The 19,851-nt window shown below is 57.8% G+C and overlaps 1 protein-coding gene across 4 annotated transcripts in view; it reads right to left on the bottom strand.

The window, feature by feature from the left end:
- The window catches only part of LOC119114850 (dihydropyrimidinase), a 39,034-nt gene that overhangs the window by 6,681 nt on the left and 12,502 nt on the right, over positions 1–19,851 (bottom strand). For 2 of the 4 annotated variants that reach the window (XM_037238897.1, XM_037238899.1), the window contains exons 3-5: positions 17,985–18,071; positions 5,010–5,104; positions 3,736–3,809 (exon numbers count right to left, since the gene is read on the bottom strand). In XM_037238897.1, coding sequence (XP_037094792.1) covers positions 3,736–3,809; positions 5,010–5,104; positions 17,985–18,071 — 256 coding nt within the window. Of the gene's footprint in view, positions 1–3,735; positions 3,810–5,009; positions 5,105–8,554; positions 8,650–17,984; positions 18,072–19,851 lie in introns of those variants that run through there. The other 2 variants (XM_037238898.1, XM_037238900.1) reach the window with 2 other exon arrangements.

Here is a 19,851-nt window from a genome sequence, read left to right as displayed (position 1 = left end):
GCAACGGGCAGGGCCAGCGAACTGGCGGGCGACGGACAGGGACAGCGGGCTGGCGGAGCGACGGACAGGGACAGCGGGCTGGCGGAGCGGCGGACAGGGACAGCGGGCTGGCGGGGAGACGGACGGGTACGGCGGACTGGCGGAGCGACGGACGGGGACAGCGGGCTGGCGGGGAGACGGACGGGGACAGCGGGCTGGCGGGGAGACGGACAGGGACAGCGGGCTGGCGGGGAGACGGACGGGGACAGCGGGCTGGCGGGGAGGCGGACGGGGACAGCGGGCTGGCGGGGCGACGGACGGGGACAGCGGGCTGGCGGGGAGACGGACAGGGACAGCGGGCTGGCGGAGCGACGGACAGGGACAGCGGGCTGGCGGGGAGACGGACGGGGACAGCGGGCTGGCGGGGAGACGGACAGGGACAGCGGGCTGGCGGAGCGACGGACAGGGACAGCGGGCTGGCGGGGAGACGGACGGGGACAGCGGGCTGGCGGGGAGACGGACGGGTACGGCGGACTGGCGGAGCGACGGGCCGGACCAGCGAACCGGCGGGACAACGACCAGCGAACTGGCGGGGCGACGGACGGGGACAGCGAACTGGCGGGGCGACGGGCGGGGCAGCGGGCTGGTGTAATGACAGACAGGATTAGCAGGCTGGCGGAGGGACGGACAGGGAGGGCGGACTGGCGGACAGCGGGCTGGCGGAGCGACGGGCGGGGGCAGCGGGCTGGCGGAGGGACGGGCGGGGGCAGCAAGCTCGCGGAGGGGCGGGCGGGGGCAGCGGGCTAGAGGAAGAGCGGGCAGGGACAGCGGGCTGGCGGAGCGACGGGCGGGTACAACAGGCTGACAGAGGGACAGGCGGGGGCAGCAGAATGGCGGAGCGACGGGCGGGGGCAGCACGCTGGCGGGGCAATGGGCGGGGACAGCAGGCTGGCGGAGGGACGGGGGGGGGGGGGGGGAAGCGGGCGGGCAGAGGGACGGGTGAGGACGACGGCCTGACAGATATACCCGGAGCGACAGAGGACTGAGGGGGGGGGGGGGCGGGGAGATAAAAAGCTAGAAGAGGGACATACAGAACGGTCGGCTGAAAGAGGAACGGGGAGAAACAGATGGGTGACGAAAGGACAGACAGGGATGGCGGGTTGACGGAGGGACAGGCAGAGACAGCCGACTGACAAAAGAACAGGCAAGGACAGCGGGATGCGATGTGTTAGAGAGACAGAACTCACAGAAGACGCAACGCTGAGGTATCTAAGTAGACGTCGTCCAAAATGGCAGGCTGTTGCGTCGGTTTGATATATCACTGAACTACTATAATCCATCAGCGAAGCGGGCTTATGTATGGATGTCGGCTAGTTAACATGATCGAGGGCCGGTTAGATCCAGAACCCGGTCCGTTGGAAGCTATTAACTGCTGCGGGCAACCGCCATAAAAACATCACAAGAAATAGGCTCAGGAGTGCGGTGAAACGGTACACTGGTCCGACAATCGCCAGACAAATACCATACAGCGGCGGACGGCGGTCATATCAGACGGCCCGCGTTGCGGCGAAGCCCCGCAACAGAGCTGGACAAAAACAGCGCCAGACCACACCGCCGCCCGCCGCTGCCCGCAGCACGGCCACAACGAACCCTGACTGACCCAGCACGCCGCGGTCGCCTGGCGTGAAAGCCGACACAGCAGCGGGCGCGCGGGCGGCCGCGGAATACAGGCGACGGTCAGCACGGGTCGCCTTTGTGCACCGTATCGACCACGCTGCGTGGCCGTGGCCCTGACACGGGCCGCGCTCCGCGACGGCTGGCGCGGCCGTAAGGCAGGCGTCTCGCCGCTTGTGTCGTCTGTGACGTGTCGGGGGCGCCGGGCCGGCTCCGGCCACAGCACAAGCCGGTGACGCACGTCAGCGTATGGGGGTTGGTTGTGGGCGCCATTGTGGCGTGCCTCGCCGCCAGCGGCTTAGTCACTGCCGCAAGACGGCCGTAAACGATGCTTCATTGTCCACGCGCCTCTGGTCTGCAGCTGGCGGGCAGTCTTCAAACGATGGAGGCGGATATATTCCTACACAAATATGTCAATTCGGCGCGAAAAGGAAAATTTCGGTACTCTTTGGTATTTCGGTACTTTCGGTAGAGCGCAGTGCCGCTCCCTGCCTCCAACTGGCCATTTTAACGGTCTACCCTGACCCCAGCCCTCATTCACTTACGACTCGAGCTCCGTCCATTAAGGTGGAGTCATAGATTACATATGTAAGGAATGGGCTCTGCCCGAAATAAGGAATCGGCTTCGATTGACTTATGAAGAACAGGGCTCTGCACGTAGTTGTCCAGCTAAGCGGCTTCATTAATATCAACCCACGCGATGCGGGAGCTGCTGCCGCTTCCTGTCCACAAACAGAGCCGACCCCACCCTGGCGTGCGGTCGAAGGCCCCTGCCCGTCGCCGCGTGCGGCCGCCGCCGTCGCCCCGTCACGACACTACCCTATTGGCCGCCGTTTCCGGCGTGGAGGCGTGCCGCTGCATCGGGAACCCGTCGGCGCAACGCGCTCCCGCCGAGCGCCGGCCCGCTCCCGCCGGGCTGCGGCCTGCTCCCGCCGAGCGCTAGCCCGCTCCCGTCGAGCGCCGGCCCGCTCCTGCCGGGCTGCGGCCTGCTCCCGCCGGGCTGCGGCCTGCTCCCGCCGGGCTGCGGCCCGCTCCCGCCGGGCTGCGGCCCGCTCTCGCCGGGCTCCGGCCCGCTCCCGCCGGGCTGCGGCCCGCTCCCGCCGGGCTTCGGCCCGCTCCCGCCGAGCTCTGGCCCGCTCCCGCCGGCTCCGGCCTGCTCCCGCCCGGGGCCCACCGGGAACCAGGCTAGTCCTCGGTGGGGTCTGGCCGGCCCCAGGCAGGACCCCGGCAGAGGTGTGCCGACAGGCCACGACACGTCCGCGCGGAGTCGTACCAGGGAGCGGGCGACGAGTTCTGGACCAGGGGCCGGCGACGGCTTTGTCGCACGGCGGCGCCGCGCAGGAGCGACATTTTGAAAATGGCCAACGGAAATTACTTTAAGGAAACAAGACCGAGTCGACTCGGCTTCACCGGAGTCTGCCACAATTTGTGTGAAATCGAGTGCTTTGTCATGGGGCCTGTCGTGATTTATGCTCAACCAATGGGATTCACAAAGTGTTTTCACGTCAACGTGGTTATCATATATCACAGTGGTTGGTAGTCGTAACTGAAGCGGTTGGAACTTTGGTGAGTTATCACTTAATGAACACAAACTGGGCGAACGGTAGACCAACTGAGGAACATTTAACTTTATGGAGGCGGAGCCACACTTAAATCTATGACTCTTAAAAGCGCAGAAGGCTAAAGAGCAGCAATTGGAACGCACTCCAACCGAAACGAAACAAATGTCAAGGGTGATAAACGCGACAAAGTACATCTGAGTGCATGCACATTTTCCTGTCCAGATCGTGAGCAATAAAACAGCAGAATATGAAACATGCTACGATGTGGAGCACGTTAATTGACAAGCAGCTCTCAACTACCAGAGAACAGCGGCACATCAATTGGCATCACCCATGTGACACGAACAGAGCAGAGGCCTCCCACACGCCGACCGCCGCCGGAGAGCAGAGGTCTCTCATGCGCCAGGCGCCGCCGGCCGCCGGCCGCCGGCCGCTCTCAGAGCATAGGCCTCTCATGCGCCAAGCGACGTCGGCCGCCGGCCGCTCTCAGAGCAGAGACCTCTCATGCGCCAGCTCTCACCTGGGATGACGTATTTCCCCTTGGCCTCGATGACGCGGGCTCCCCCGGGCGTGATGAGGTTCTGCCCCAGCTGCCTGAAGCAGAAAGCCACGTTACATTCGGTGCCCGACGGACCCATGGCACCTGGGCCAGTCAGCACGGCACCTGGGTCGACAGGCGACGCACGGCCACTTAGAGCCAGCGCAGCGCGGCAGATCCACAGCTGGGCACGTCGAGCCCCGCATAGCCTGCAGAGGAGAGCACCGCCCAGCTCGGCGCGAGGAAGCTCGCAGTCAGCCGCGCTGAACATCTCAAAAACAGGGCAGAAGGGAGCCTACATCTGGGCGGGGGGAGGGGGGGGGGCGGGCGCGTAAATGTCTGGAGGAATATAAGACAGCCGACGACCAGTACAGCAGAGTTGCAGCCCGTTAGGCATGGCTCTGCAAACACGAGCCATCTGGCGGAGCTCCTACGCAGCTGAACATACGCGGCAGCCCATAGCCGGGCGCATCAATGGCTGCACACGCCGACAGCACAGGCTGGGTGGCGCGCGCCGGATATTCGGCATTCTCAGGTGAAGCTGGGTCCACGACGCTATCGTTCCTCGCGTTCCGGCAGATCGGCGCTCAGTTCGCTGTATTCCCCAACCCAACGCCAACCCCCTCCCCTCCTCACCCATACCCCTTCCCTCACCCGAACCCCCATCCCCTGACCCCACCCCCAGTCCGCCGCCGGGAGCGATACTCGGACAGCCGGCGGCGGGACGGCGGGCGGCGCTGGCAGCTGATGCTGCCATACGCACTGCAGATGCCCGTCCTGCCGGCTGTCTCAGCCGGGAGCCCTCACCAGCGGGCGCCCGCTTCAAATGGGGAGGTGGGGAGGGTCGTGACGAGGAGCCTGGGGCCGCCGGGCCGCCCGACCGCTGACTTTGATCGGGGCCGGCGCGGACCGTTGCATATTAGACGGAGCATCTGGCGCTATCAGAGCACATTAACATGCAGCCGCGCTGTGTGCACAGACGCGGCTCGTCTTCGGTGGGAGCCGTACACAGACCGAGCGCTATCACTGACGGGGCCACGCTTTGCGCCATCCGGAAAGGTGGTTTGGTGCAGCGTGCAGCAGCAGCGGCCCTTGCACGCTTTGATACCGTGTGACGCTGGTAGGCCATGACCAGCACCGAGAGAGGAAAACAAACGAAGCATGGCAGTACACTGCAAATGTGCAACACGAGATTACGCTAGACGCGCAGTCGACTTCCAAAGCGTGAGACCAGTGAGCAATGACGTGATACTTACTTAATGATGCCATCTTCAACGTACACGTCGGCGAAGAAGGTATGGTCCTCGTTCACCACCTGTCCTCCTTTGATGAGGATGCGGTTCTGCGCACTCTGCAACGGATGGGGAGTTTGGCATTACTCGAACGTTTTTCGAAAGGCGAGAGCAGACATATTTAGCTTAAGCACACAACATCAGTTTCCATAAAAAGTTGAGTACGAAGAGCGGAAAGGCCATACAAATGGGGCCCAAATCACTGCAAGCGACAGTTGTGTCGCAGGTCCTTGAAATGTATCAGCTGACAACAGATCTACCTCGTTCGCTTTTTACGCAAGATGACTAAAAACAGTGCAGAACAGGTTCAGGCAAAGCAGTGCCAGTACAAAGGGGCTCGTTTGCAGAGATAACCCTTTCTTCTGGGATTGTGTGTCTATGCTCCCGATCCATACCGTCGGTCCACATGAATTGGTATCACTGCTCGCTTTAGCCCACTGTGAGAAGGAAAGCAAGCAGCCATCAGGTTGAGTATGCAGCGTGGCAAATGTCCCAGCCCTGGAGCGCATCAAAGAGGAAAAAGGTCATTGTCCAGGACGGAGCTAAGATCAAGGCTAATGACAGCGGGCAGGGTCAAGGTCATTACCCCTGGGCGTGACGACATCATGCCTCACCCCACCTGGCTCACAACACGGCCGCCCAGATCAACAAGCGCGGGTCGGCCGCGGCGTCCGGCCCGGGGCCTAAAAATACACCGCCACGCCGGCGCCGCTGGAGGCGGTCCAGGCACGAGCGTCCCCTCAGTCGTCGGTAAAGGTGGGATCCGGCGGAGAAAAAAAAGAAAGTGCAGAAATCTGCAGCTGTTGGCACTTAAAAGACAGGCAACTGTCGTGTCCGCGCGCTGTCTGAGGGCGACATTTCCGTGGCGGCAACCTTTCCGGCAGGAGATCGTTGCGTCATGCTCGAGGCCTGATTGCATTAGCCGCGCCCCATGGTGGGCGCCGTCATCGCTACTGAGCACTGTGCCGATGGATCACGTAAACTGCTTGTGCTCCATGTGGAGATCGTTTGGATAGGGGAGATCCACGTTAAGACTCATGTTTTGAGCATCATCTGGTTGCTTATGCACGATGAAATACCAATAAAGCTCAGGGAAACAAAACAACTCGTTCAGTGAGTCACGAGCCCGGCAGCTTGACCTCGAGGTGGTGACTTTTGTCGCAAGCTGTTTGGTATAGAGCAGCCCCACAGTCACTCGGCGATCGGGAGAGCTGAGCGGTATGTCCTGCAGGAAACCTCTTTCGCTGAATCCATCTCAACTGTCCTGCATCGCGCTAGCCTGGACGAAACAGACGAACGGCGAGTACCTGAAATACGGTACCGTGCCCCAAGTCGTTTCTCACGAGTTTACGGGGTGTGCGGCAGAGTCGGGACTTCCACATTCGCCTGGTACTGTCCCAGCTCTCTCACAGTCCTCTGGGACCACGAGAAGCCCGACCACATCACAGCAGGCGTAGCACCGACCGACGATGAACGCACAGCCCCTCGGGCACGGCCATTCGAAGGCCCCGAACGGCGGAGCAAAACTAAACGACCCCATACGGAGATGCCGGTTCGTTCTGCAGCTGCACCTGTTGTCGTCACTCACTCGCCGCTCTGAACATGGCCGTCGGCGGGCGCGCAGCACACATACGCGCGCCAGCTGTGGTCATGATTAGCACCTAGCAGGAACACAATCAATCACGGGGGCGGCGGCGGCGCGCCGGCGACGCACATCCGGCGCGCGCCAGACATTTCCCGCACGGTCCACGAGCCCTTGCACGGTGGTCGGGGGCGGGGGAGGGGGGCGTGAGCACTGTTCTCTCCGGATCAAGACCGATGGATCGACCCCGATCCGGTCGACGCCCCGGCGCCCGCCGGTCGGTAACGTCAGAGGATCGATTTCGGGCGGGAGCGTTCGACCGGTCAAGGAAGGGGCGGTGCTGACTCAATGTCCGGTGCCTCGCTATACGGCGGAACATTCGGCTGGGTCTGCTGCCAACTCCATACATTTCCTGAATCTCAGTGCGCGTAAGAAAACAGCTTTGAACACTAGAACAGCCTGAAGATGTCATCCGATTCGCTGACACCTGATGAGCAGCACCACTGGATAGTCATTTCTTCACGATCGCCACAGTGGGCCTATGTATGAGCCATAGTGGACACTTGTATGCGCCATGGTGGACATTTGTAGGGCGGCCCTCGTCCGGAGCAGACCGAACAGCGTCGGACCGCCCGGCCGCGTGCTTTGTGGGGCGGCGAGGAAAGGGAAAGAGGCCGGCTCTGCACACAACACGTCGGCCGCCGGCCCAAGGAGGAATGTGAGCCGGCGCGAGCGGCACAACAGCGCGGGGTCGCCTAGAAACGTGACCCGGCACGCCGCCCGCCGCCCGCCCAGCCGACCCTACGGCACTAGCCGTCCGCCCAGCCGACCCTACGGCACCAGCCGTCCGCCCAGCCGGCCCTGCGGCACTAGCCGTCCGCCCAGCCAACCCTACAACTAACCGCCCGTCCACCCAACACTACGGCATTAGCCGCCCGCCCACCCGACAATACGACACTAACCACCCGCCCACCCGACACTACGCCAACAGCCGCCATGCTCAGCTCATTCGCACAGCCGCGCGCCACCAAACGAGACGGAACAGACATCAGACCAAACGGGCGTTGTCGGGACCCCCCCCCCCCCCATCCCACCCCTCTCGCTGGTCGGCGGTTGCCGGGGCCCAGGGCGCGACGACTCCGACGGGCCGGCGCCGGACCGACGCGACGGCGGACCGTCAGCGGGCGTGGCCGCCGGGTGGACGCCCCTCGCCCCGCCCCTCGCCGTCCGACCCCGCCCGCCCGGCCCTCGCCCGGTCCCGGCCCAGGCCGCAGGGGAGGCTCGTCCGCGCTTCCCGCGCCCCGCGCGGCGGCTGGACGTCCAGGGAAGCACCATATGGCGCGGGCCAGACTACGGCTGCGGGCGTAATGGCTCGCCGCCACGCCACGCCGGCACGGCAGGCGGCCGTCACGGTCGCGTCAGGTCGCCCTGCCGAGCGGCTGCCGGACGCCCACGGCTGCCGAATGACGACCCAGCTAGCTCGTTCATCAATTGGTGGTGAGTTTGATGGCACGATGTGGAACCGTCATCAATGAGCTTATCGTGTAGCCAGCGCCGTACGTCACGCTAGTAGGAAACGCGTCGCGTCTAACTCATCCATTATGCATCATAATTGGCACTAGACCACACCGCGAAATGAAGCAGAGTTTAATAGCTCCAAAACAGCAATATCTGGCAAAGAAACGATAGTGTAACACGACAGCTAGACCTCCCACGGCAAGTGCTTTGCTCGTCAGCGAGGCCCAACCAACTAACCCACACTAACCGTGGACTCATCCGGTCCTCTTCATCAAACACTTCACTGAATGGGAGAGCCTAGCAAAAATCTAACCGCTTCAACCACGCAGTGCCGCGAAAGAGCGTGTCGGAAGACGGGACCTCTGCACCCTGTCCACCATATCTACGCTGGCCCGGGGAGGCAGCTCACCTGCAGATGGATGGGCAGCCGCTTTACGGGACCTTTCTCCGCCATGGCTGCGTCGGGACAGACACCTCCGCCCGGCCGGACCGCCCGGTCGATATAGCTCAGAGACGCGGAGCCGGGCCGCTGCGCAGGCTCCGACGCCCGCCCCTCCCCCCGCGCGCCCGGCGGCCCATACAGCTGATCGGCGGAGCCGTCCGCAGCGCCCCCGGTGGCCGCGCGCGCAAACGGTAGTTTGCCAGTGTGACGCTAGGAATGCGGCGGCGGCTGACTGGGATTCGTAGGGTCGGAGGGATGCGGCTAGTAACAACGTAGCAACAATTTTACAAGGCTGTCCGAATGAGTGCATAGGTCGCAATCCAGTGAAGAATGGTGCGGCGAAACTGCATCTCTTACCTCGGAGTTTCTTAATCGGCCTATCATTAGCTGGCCAAATTTGTTAAATTGAATCAAATCGCATTGCGAGTGGAACGGCCCGATATCGAAGGATTTCATGTTTAAGGACTAAATCTTAGTACCCAAAAACAGTTAAGATTTCATTGGGAAAAAATACTTACAATGACATCACTATGATTCATGGGCATAACAAACGGGCTAGAGCGGGCAGTTTTGCTTGGCAGCGCGCTCGTCTTAAAACGAAGCCAGTCGCTGGCCCAAGTTCGCACCGTATACCGGCTTGCTGCCATACGACCAGCCATGCACTTGCTACTGTGAAGCGAACTCAGCGAACCCATGCCAGTGCATCTCACAGGTATGCGCTTGTAAACAAGTTTGTGGTAAGGGATCATGGGATCCTACGCTCCATATACATACCCACAGCAACTATCTGGCAGCAGCACCAGCTGCCGAGGAAGCTGCAGCAAACCGGGTTTCTGACATGATAGCTGTCGCCACGTCGATCAGGGTTCAACGAGCGCCGAAAGTTGGCTGTACTTCTGTTTTGCATATATGCAAAATGTAGCAAACATGGCAATGGAACAGGGGCGGAGCCGGCGGGGGGCGGGGGCACGGGGCCATGGCCCTCCTTGGGTCCTGAAGGACCTATTGGCTCCGAGGGCCCCCAAAGCTGGCCGAACAGGTGCCGCTTTTTAACACAAAGCACAAAAATTGGACATTCTGGAATTCCAGGTGACCCTCTGATGCCTCTGCCGTGAGGCAGCAGTCGGATATGCGCCAATGAATTTTTACGCGTAATTGTCAAACGTAATTTTACGTGCCGCTGACGTCGTATGTGTCATTCCCATTGACTGTCAAGTGTGTGACACTTATTATACTAGGGCATCATTTTTTGAACATATTTTGAATGCTGGGATATTTTGTACCCCTTTATAACGAACGCAAAATTTTGCGTTAGTCATCAGCCATCAGCTGATTACATCGTCCAGCCGGCTTGCCGTAAAAAGTTAGGAATCCAGTTCATGCTTGGTTTTGACGGTTCTGAGCAGCCAACTCCAATTTGTTTTGCCTTTAGATCCGAAACATTTAACCTCAAAATCATAGGATTTAACATGGTCTGTAGAAAATGAATGAACTCCATGTATATCTATACGAAGCATGCCTAGCTTTATAGGGCTTCGCACAGTAATACATATATATATATATATATATATATATATATATATATATATATATATATATGCATATATGCATGCTACATACTATGCGCCTTAAAATGTAATGCCAGGAGTGCAAGGATATTTTTGGCGGGGTTACTAAACTCTAGGGCCCCACAATGCTGCGTGTCCTCCCCCTTCACGAAGTCCTGGATCTGCCTCTGCATTGGAAAACATGCTTCCTCTCACAAAACGGCATGCCCAGACCAAGAGGCGTCAACTATACGAATCATTGGGTAACTATGTCAATGCAGACAGGGGCGCACGCACGTAGTGGTTCCCAAAGGCACCCCCCTGCTTAGAAAATTTGCTGTGTCTTTTAACCCTCGTCTTGATTCGCCGTTTTTCATAACACGGACTGTTAAAGGGGTTGATGCGACCCGCTGGAATTTCCAAATTAGTGCAGATATGACTTATTGAAAAGCACCAGCGGATTGGTTCAACGACATCTCACGATAAATACCGTACTTTTACCTTGTTTTGTCAACAGCTGGCCCTATCAGGCACGTAAAAGGAAGAATTTCCAGGAAAATCAGACTTATAACATATAAATCAATATTTATAACATCAGCTTTACATCATTATATCCATACGACCATGCCTTGCGGCAATAATAAACTTAAACTGACCCGTTCTCTGTTCAGTTCTGAGTACAACAGTGTATATTTTATGTGTTTTGAGCATAAATTTATGATATATGACTCTGTTAATGTAACAGTGTCAGCCCGTTGTGCACGTTCCGAGGCATGGTCAGTTGCCACCTGCTGCCCGAGCCGGCCGCAGACCGCCGAGCAATGTTTCTAAAAAAAAACCGCCGCTTCTCCGAAACCAGAAAAGCTAGAGACACGTTTTGGTATCAAAACGCAAGCAATGGATGCCCCATAGGAAATGAAAATTTGGGCGGGTTTGCAAAACATGCAAGGAAGGTATTGTCAGAAAACCTTAGCGGAGGGTTGCTCCCCTTGCCTTCCCTGTCAGGACGAGGGTTATCATGTGCGTGAATCCACCCTGACAGTATAAATTTGATACCCACAAAGCAAAACTAAACAAATGAAAACATGTGATGTCGTTTTACGGCGCGTAAGGAATTTTGTGCGCCTCCGGCGCGTTAACCCAGGTTTTTAGTAGTTTTTCTTTAGCTGTGCCCCCCCCCCCCCCCCCCCATCACCACCAGTCGGGAATTCCTGCGCACACGCCTGGATGCAGGCTTGTATCGCTTCATGTTTAACCCACGGTGTAAGCCATGGCCTTAAAAACCGCTATTGTAAACAACGATGTCCTGCAATTGCAAGGACCGGCGGACGTGGGGAAAAGGAAAGTTTGTTTTAGCAGTTATCAATTGTATATAATTGAAGGAATGCTCCACATTTGAAGACATCAAAGCAAGCATCAGGTTTGATCAAATAAGTTCACTTATAGCTTTTGGTATACTTTCAAGTGGAAAAATACTTTTCTAGGCAACACGGGTTACCTCTTTAGTAAAGACGCCCCTCAATACGCCGTGGCTTGGTTGCGTCATCGTACCTGGCACGGCACTGGGAGCCAATTGACGGCCATTGTATCTGGGAATCATGCTAATAAACGCCAGATATAAAAGTCTCGGCAATATTACCTGCATTAGCCTTGAACGCCGCATGGCCAATGAAATCACACGCTTTGAATGAGATTATTATAGCGTTATGGATTGCTCGGTGACCTTGAAACAGCCTGCACGAAATCGACCGCACATCTTCTCTGGAACACTCCCTATCACACACAGATGGGATGTGAAATGATAACAGAAAATCGTGTCTTTCCCACGCAGAGGTCTGGCACCGAAAAAGCAATTACGTTTAATCACCGATGTGATAGTTTTTGCTGAATTCCCAAGCTTCCGGGGTGGTAAAATTGTGTGTGTTTAAGTACTTAGTCGGCAATTAAGCGTTTACACAGCTACTGGTCACACGAGTTACGCGGCCAACAGTAAAAATAGCCAAGAGACACAAATACCGATACAATGCCAGCGAAGTACGAGCGATGCTTTTCAAGGGTTCTTCCGAACGGCTGCCTCCTTTAAAGAGAAAAAGACAAGAGCCACAGCTTGAAATGCCGCAAACAATGAGAAACAGTGTGAGGAAGCATCCCCAGCCAAGCTGATCTGCATAGCTCCAAGGCTTATGCTGTTCATGCTGTGGAGCAATTACCACCACACCAGCCCCATCCAATCGTGGGGACCAGCAGCTGTCTCGCCGCATCACGTGATCTTTTGATCATGCGCGCCTTTTCAGTCACGCGCCTCCGTGCAGCAAAGCTGGCGCCATGACGTTCGCGGTTTCACCCGTGGTCAGCACACGTGTCGCCCGCTGTGGACGAGTGTCTGTTTATAAGTCAGTTCAGCAGGTCTGGTGATGGACAACCGCGGCGCTGCCCGCTGCGGCTGCCTGCGCCCGCGCTCAGACCGCGTAGTTGGAAAGGGGGCGAGTTCCTCCGGCGTGACCCGGCGAGGTTACTGCCGGGGGCTGACGGCTGGGGTTCACTGGGCCAGAGGGAATGTTCCGTATGCGAATATAATGGAGCAAGCATCGGATACGATAAAATAAGCTCACTTATAACTTTAAGTACCCCTTTGAATGAAAAAGACTGCTCTAGACAACACAGTTTATCTATCTAATAAATATGCTCCTCAAAACGTCATTGTTTGATTGCGTCATGAAACGGTTGCAAAACAGTACTCACTCGCAGTTCTCCAACCCTCTGAGACCTGGCCCACGGCGGTGCTGGATACGTGTGGAATAACTTATTTCCGTAATGACTAGGAAGATTGTATAACTTTTTGTAATATGTAGCAAAAAACCTAATTCGTATTAGAACCTTGCATAGCATGCACAACGGTGATCGAGAACCAATTGACGGTCGTTATAGCTGGAAATCATGCCACACGGACGTCAGATATGAACGACTCGACAATATTCTATTGACCTTGAACGTCGCATGGCCAGTGGAATGGTAACGTTTGCATGACACTGTTATGGCGTCATGGATGCCTGGGTAACCTTGAAGTAGTCTGCACGTCTCCGCGGGTTGTAGTTCAGAGACTAGAGAGTTTAGGTCTTAAGAGGGGCAGGACTGTAAACCGCACCGAATGATCTTCAAGACGGTCACTCAAGTTTAAAGTTGCATACAAATGTGGAACAATCCCTTAAAATCGAAAGCCACACGAGATTTCCGCGCGTTCACCACCACCATCGCCGTCGTCAAAATACAACTTCCAGTGCAGGGGCGTAGTTTCATCACATGAATCGGGAGGGGACTGAACAATGAAAAATGGCTCCCTATTACCTGGCCACCGAAAATGAGCGAAAATAACCAGCATGGACACTTATACCAAATTGGCTGAACCACGACCAAAATGAACCATTCATCATCGACTCGATAATTGCTACCAACATCGACGTTTTCACCACCAGTTTAAAGAGATCGAAAATCGTAATGCCTTCTTAAGCCACCAAATACGCGAAAGAAATGCCCAGAGAGAATAGTATCCACCAGGCTGGCAGAGGTGCCGGCAAATAGGTGAAGCAAATTACCAAGATATAGTACGAAATCGGATATTTGTACCAGAATCATTGATATTCAGCCCACCAGGAAAAAACAACTGTATTTTTAACCAAACTGGCATCAACTTGCGAATGTTTTGGGAGGCAGATGCTATTATTCATGTTAGAGTTGCGTCTGGAGAGTGAGTGTAGATCATTGGTCATTGGAGTTGTAGGTCACTGGAGTTGCATTCTGTCATTACTCAAATTGGAGTTGCGTTTTGAAAGCGAGTCGCTGACTAGCATTGGGTTTTATACATTAAGACTTTAACTTTACATAACATACATAACTTTAAGACACATGCTTTGATAAAAGCAAAGCTAATACGACATCACAATTTAAATTGCTGTACGAGTACAAGTGCGCACGAGTGCTGGAATATTTAACAGAGCTGCCATATATTTGACAGCACCGCCAAACTACAAGTATTTCGGTTAAACTCAATTCATATTGTATTCTTGCATGCCTCGTAATAAGAACATTTGACATTTTTCACTTTCCATTTGAGTTGGCTCATCGGCGAGGCTAGGCAAATTGGTTTTGAACTTGAACCCTACGTCGGCTGATTAAGATTCCGGTGCCACCTCCATCCCCACGTGCAGTCAAGCACGAGTCTGTCGCCCAGGATGAGGTCGGTCGCAACAAACATCAAACAGGGCCAGCCAACCAGGAAGTCAGCGGAGTGCGCGGCAATAATCCGCTTCCCAGGCAGTGTCCAAGGCGGGGTAGTCCGTGCCAACAGGCCCATATGCATGCTGAGAAAGTTCCTATTCAAATTTCACGCTGCTGCCCCCGGGAACCGGGAAAACTACCGTTCTCACGGGTCGGCGCAAATATCCCTGCGAGAATTCATCTTCCGGTGGTCGAGCGCAGTAACCGGCATAGCCAGCACCACCAACCAGCTCCGCCGGGCCGATCCACGGCCCTGGAGGTAATCTGACCAGATCATCCCAGCGAACGAAGGCCGGCTGTACGTGCGGAATCCGGGCCGGGATTCCAGCCAGCGACACTGGCAGCGCCGCGGCCGGGCCGGAGCGACGCCGCGCCTGCTCCCGTGGGAGCCTCCCACGCGCGTCACGCGCATCTCGGCGCGCCATCCGGGACGCCGTCACGGCGGCGTGTGCGCCAGTGACGGACACCACCATAAACCATGGCGGCGGCGCGAGCCGCGTGCGGTCTGCGGACGCCACCGCACGGCGGCGCGGCCCGGCCGCAAGCCGACTGGGTGACGCTCGCACCGCTATTTACTACTCGGCACCCAAATTACCTAGTTTGGTCACGCATTTTCACAAAGGTTTCGTGGCTCTCCGTCACGCCCCTCAGTTCAGAGCGGTACTGAGCTACCGCAGGCCCCCTCAGCTGCCCAGAGCGACACCATGACGTTGTCATAGCAGAGGGAAAATTTCGCCGGCAGAATGGCTTGTCACACATTCTTGCCCGCGAGCTGCGCGTCTCTTCAGCACGCTGCCGACCCCTAGACGTGAGCATGGGCGCGGTGCGTACTCAAGTCCTTGGTTTGGTTATTCCAAACTAGGTCCTTCTGAGCGAACAACACCCGCGATGACTGCGAACCCGGCTAAACAATGTTCGCAGTTCTTGCTGAATGAGTCGAAGGTGCAAAGTCCAGTTTAGACTGAAAGGGCACACGGAGGCAAGGGCAACAGCTGCTGTTTGAAAGGACGATGTGATGATTCAACAAATGGTGGCCCGGTGCCAGCCGTCTGCGGTGATCATCACAACACCCGCGTCCGAGCCCAGCCCAGCCCTGAGCACGGCCATGAGTGTGGAGAGGTGGAAATCGGATGGTATGACTGAGCCCATTACGATGATTCCGCGAAATAAGGCTAACTGGCTAGAACGATTCTGCTGCAGGCGAGGAGCACTTGCCCACGATTACAACTTCAGAAAGAGCGTGTCCGTGCCATATGTACCCCATGTGAATACATACACGGGCCTGATGGCCATGCGTAAAAAGTGCCCGATGAAGCGAGTCCCCTTTCCAGCAGCTGGCATCAACACCCGGAGAATCGTGGCGAGTACCCATTAGCCTGGCAAATGTCAGGCATTCAAGCTGCTTGACTCACAGCGGACAGTGGTGGTTAGAAGCTGGCGCCGACACTCCGCAAATAAGATAGTACACTATATCGGCATGCACAGAGGATAGCAGAACTGTGGACCAACGACGGCATTTGATAACGAGGCTGCTGCCTGGCGTGATCGGGGCTGCAGCCTTGATCTGACGCAATCACGGACGTCACCAGGTCTGAATCGTCTAGGCTTCGCAGTTGGCCGAGCCTTTTGCACGGGTCTGTACAAAACCAGGAGAGTTTCGGGGAAAACCCTGCCATGTCTTGCATTAGAACGAGGAAAGGAACCGGGAAAACACTATATAGTATCGAGTGCATGATGATTTGGGGAGGAAGAATGCGAGGCGCAAATTTTTTTTCCGAGGACTGGGTGAGGCTCCGCTTATTGAGGGAAACACGAATGAGTCCGCTTCGTTCTGAACAAGCCCAGGGGAAACCTAAAAAAGAAGTCTACGCGGGGCCTGTGTCAGTCGATAGACATAAGCCTGTAAGCCGACAGAGCCGGCGATCACTGCAGGCGCGAGCAGCTGCAGTCATTCCGTGCCAACGGCTTGGTGGCTGACTGGCAACCCCAACAGCCCCATCGGCCGCAGCCGGCCAGCAGCAGCGGGCTGGTGGCAGCCCTAGCAGCCCCATCGGCCGTAGCCAGCCCAGCACCAGCGGGCTGGTGGCAGCCCCAGCAGCCCCATCGGCCGTAGCCAGCCAGCAGCAGCGGGCTGGTGGCGGCCCGAGCAGCCCCAACCGTCCGTCACGAGGCTGATACCGGTGCAGCAGCGGTGACGGCGGTGAGCGGTGACGCGACGCAGGGCGGAGCACGACCGGCGGCCGCTGCTGACAGGGCGGCGGACCCCGTGACCGGCCGTCCCAGTCCCAGAGCGGCCGGTGCGGCCGTCAGCGGCGGCCCCGTGACCGGCCGTCCCAGTCCCAGAGCGGCAGCCGTCAGCGGCGGCCACCGTGACCAGCCGTCCCAGTCCCGGAACGGCCGGTGCGGCCGTCAGCGGCGGCCCCCGTGACCGGCCGTCCCAGTCCCAGAGCGGCCGGTGCGGCCGTCAGCGGCGGCTGTCACCCGCCGTCTTTGCTTCAGCAGGCATAGCCGCCACCTGCCACCACCGTCACTCATCATTGTTCCGATACCAGGCTCGCGTACTCCTCGGACTGGTGACAGACAACGCACAATAGACGGCCAGTACCGACGACGGCACCCAAGAGCGCCGTGACCTCCCAGCCCCCTCCCCCCAGTTGTCCGTGTTCATCACATCGGCGCAGGAGACGACCTCATGGGACTGCCGCCTGGGACGAACACTGTTGGCGACCACCCAGTCATCTGCTGTCCAACAGCGACCAACGACCTCATGGGACTGCCGCCTGGGACGGACACCCCTGACTACCACCCAGTCATCTGCTGTCCAACAGCAACCAAAGGGAGATCAGGCGGCAGAGGCGTCACCAAGAGAAGATGTCCTGGGATGCAGTCGATGAGCTGAAGACAGAGGCCAGCCGGTGTTTTGGACGGGACCGATGGTTTGGGACCAAACAGCGGGACCTAACGATGGAAGCTGCCGCCAGGGAGAGGCACACAAGACTTCATCAGGCGCTCCTGTCCTTCACCCCACCCCGTCCTACGTACAGACGAACAAGAACCGGAATACCTGATTTGAGAGAGCCAAAGTAAGAGAACCAAAAGAGACCAGTATCCAACGTTATTTTGTGAAAAAAATCGATAGAAACCAAAATACAGGAAACAGATTTCACCGACGAACCCGGAGGCAGGAGTGAAACGGACATTCCGAGGAATGCACATGGCCATCAGCCAGCACAATGCATTTGTTCATAACCAATAATCTTCAGAATGTCGATAAAGCACACTCCTCTGGGGCTTACGCTCTGCGTTAGTGCTGGTATTCCTAAAACATGAATTGTAAGCATAAGTCGGCAGAACTGAAGAACTTTAAATAATTGAAAACAAACAGTTCTTCAACCGTCGCCAGCGAGCTTTCCCAAAGCGTGGAGAAGAAGCTTGACCCTATACGCGGCCTGTCACCATACCGAGAGCCAGAGCGCCTAAATGCCGAGAAGCAAGCCAAGCCCCGTTACCACGGTGAGCTTCCTGCCCTGTCACCGAACTCTTCCCGTGCCTCGGACGCGTCCATGCATCAGTACCATTGTACTCACGTCCCCCTGCCAGGGCTCGGCGTCCAGGATCTGCGCCTGCTTCACCTGGATCACCTCCTCAACCACCGTGTCCGACTGAAATGAGAGGGGTGCCGCAGGTCAGACTCTCTGGAGACCCGAGGTCGAAGGTCAGAGGTCGGTTCAGACGCGATACCATAACAACAGCAAGCACGGCACACGTGACCCGGCACTCCTCCCTTGACCAACTCTCGGCCGGCGCTTCTCCCGTGGCCAACCCTCGGCCGACGCTTCTCCCGTGATCAACCCCCGGCCGGTGCTTCTCCTATGACCAACCCCCGGCCGGCACTCCTCCCATGACCAACCCTCGGCCGGTGCTTCTCCTATGACCAACCCTCGGCCGGTGCTTCTCCTATGACCAACCCTCGGCCGGTGCTTCTCCCATGACCAACCCTCGGCCGGCGCTTCTCCCACGACCAACCCTCGGCCGACACTCCTCCCATGACCAACCCTCGGCCGGCACTCCTCCCATGACCAACCCTCGGCCGGCGCGTCTCCCACGACCAACCCTCGGCCGGCACTCCTCCCATGACCAACCCTCGGCCGGCACTCCCTCCCATGACCAACCCTGGGCCGACGCTCCTCCCATGACCAACCCTCGGCCGACGCTCCTCCCATGACCAACCCTCGGCCGGCACTTCTCCCATGACCAACCCTTGGCCGACGCTCCTCCCATGACCAACCCTCGGCCGGCACTCCTCCCATGACCAACCCTCGGCCGGCACTCCTCCCATGACCAACCCTTGGCCGACGCTCCTCCCATGACCAACCCTCGGCCGACGCTCCTCCCATGACCAACCCTCGGCCGGCACTCCTCCCATGACCAACCCTCGGCCGGCACTTCTCCCATGACCAACCCTTGGCCGACGCTCCTCCCATGACCAACCCTCGGCCGACGCTCCTCCCATGACCAACCCCGGCGACGCTCCTCCATGACCAACCTGGCCGGCACTCCTCCCATGACCAACCCTAGGCCGACGCTCCTCCCATGACCAACCCTCGGCCGACGCTCCTCCCATGACCAACCCTCGGCCGGCACTGCTCCCATGACCAACCCTCGGCCGACGCTTCTCCCATGACCAACCCTCGGCCGGTGCTTCTCCCACGACCAACCCTCGGCCGACACTCCTCCCATGACCAACCCTCGACCGCTCCGCTCCTAGAGGCGGATCCATAGGGGAAGGGGGGGGGGGGGGGGGGCGTTGGGCAATGGTTCCCCTACGGCCCCGAAGTGGCCAATAACCGATCGAACAGACGTAGTTTTTTTTACACAAAACGCAACAAAACTAGACGTCTTTGAGCTTCCGGGCGACAAAGAACACTCACAAGCGAGAGCGAAAAACCCACGAGTAGACACAAATCATTCTTCGCTAGTTGAGACGGTGGTGTTCGGGCCACTCGGCGATTCAGTGCTCAGGGGTCCTCGTCATTGATCCAGGGCTCTTGCCCTTTGATCTCGTCTGCGGAGGACCCTTCGCTCATATCGGGGTCCTTTCTGTAAACCTGCCCGGACACCCTTGATCACACATGGGCACTAGTCAAGCGCACTGGTCTTGGATAACTCCCCTTTGCTCAGGGGGTCCTGTGCTCTGACCGGTGTCCCCTATGTCAGCCTACCGGGACACTCCCGATTGTTCAGGGGCCCGCCAAGTTGATCTCGGGTTCTTCTCGCTTGCTCTGAGGATCCTAAACTTGTTGGCGGAAGCCTCTTTGTTGGCCTGCCGCGGCACCCATGATCGTTCAGGTTCCGTCCGCATTGGCGTTTATTACTGAGCCTTCGAGCAGCAGTCGAACATGCGCTGACGAATTTTTGCGCGCACTTGTCGAACCTAGTTAC

This window comes from Pollicipes pollicipes, unplaced genomic scaffold (genome assembly GCF_011947565.3).
Source record: "Pollicipes pollicipes isolate AB1234 unplaced genomic scaffold, Ppol_2.1 Scaffold_3087;HRSCAF=3621_pilon_pilon_pilon, whole genome shotgun sequence".
Taxonomy (NCBI): Eukaryota; Metazoa; Arthropoda; class Thecostraca; order Pollicipedomorpha; family Pollicipedidae; genus Pollicipes; species Pollicipes pollicipes.
The sequence above is the reverse complement of the archived record's forward strand: the minus strand, read 5'-3'. Positions and strand labels throughout refer to the sequence as shown.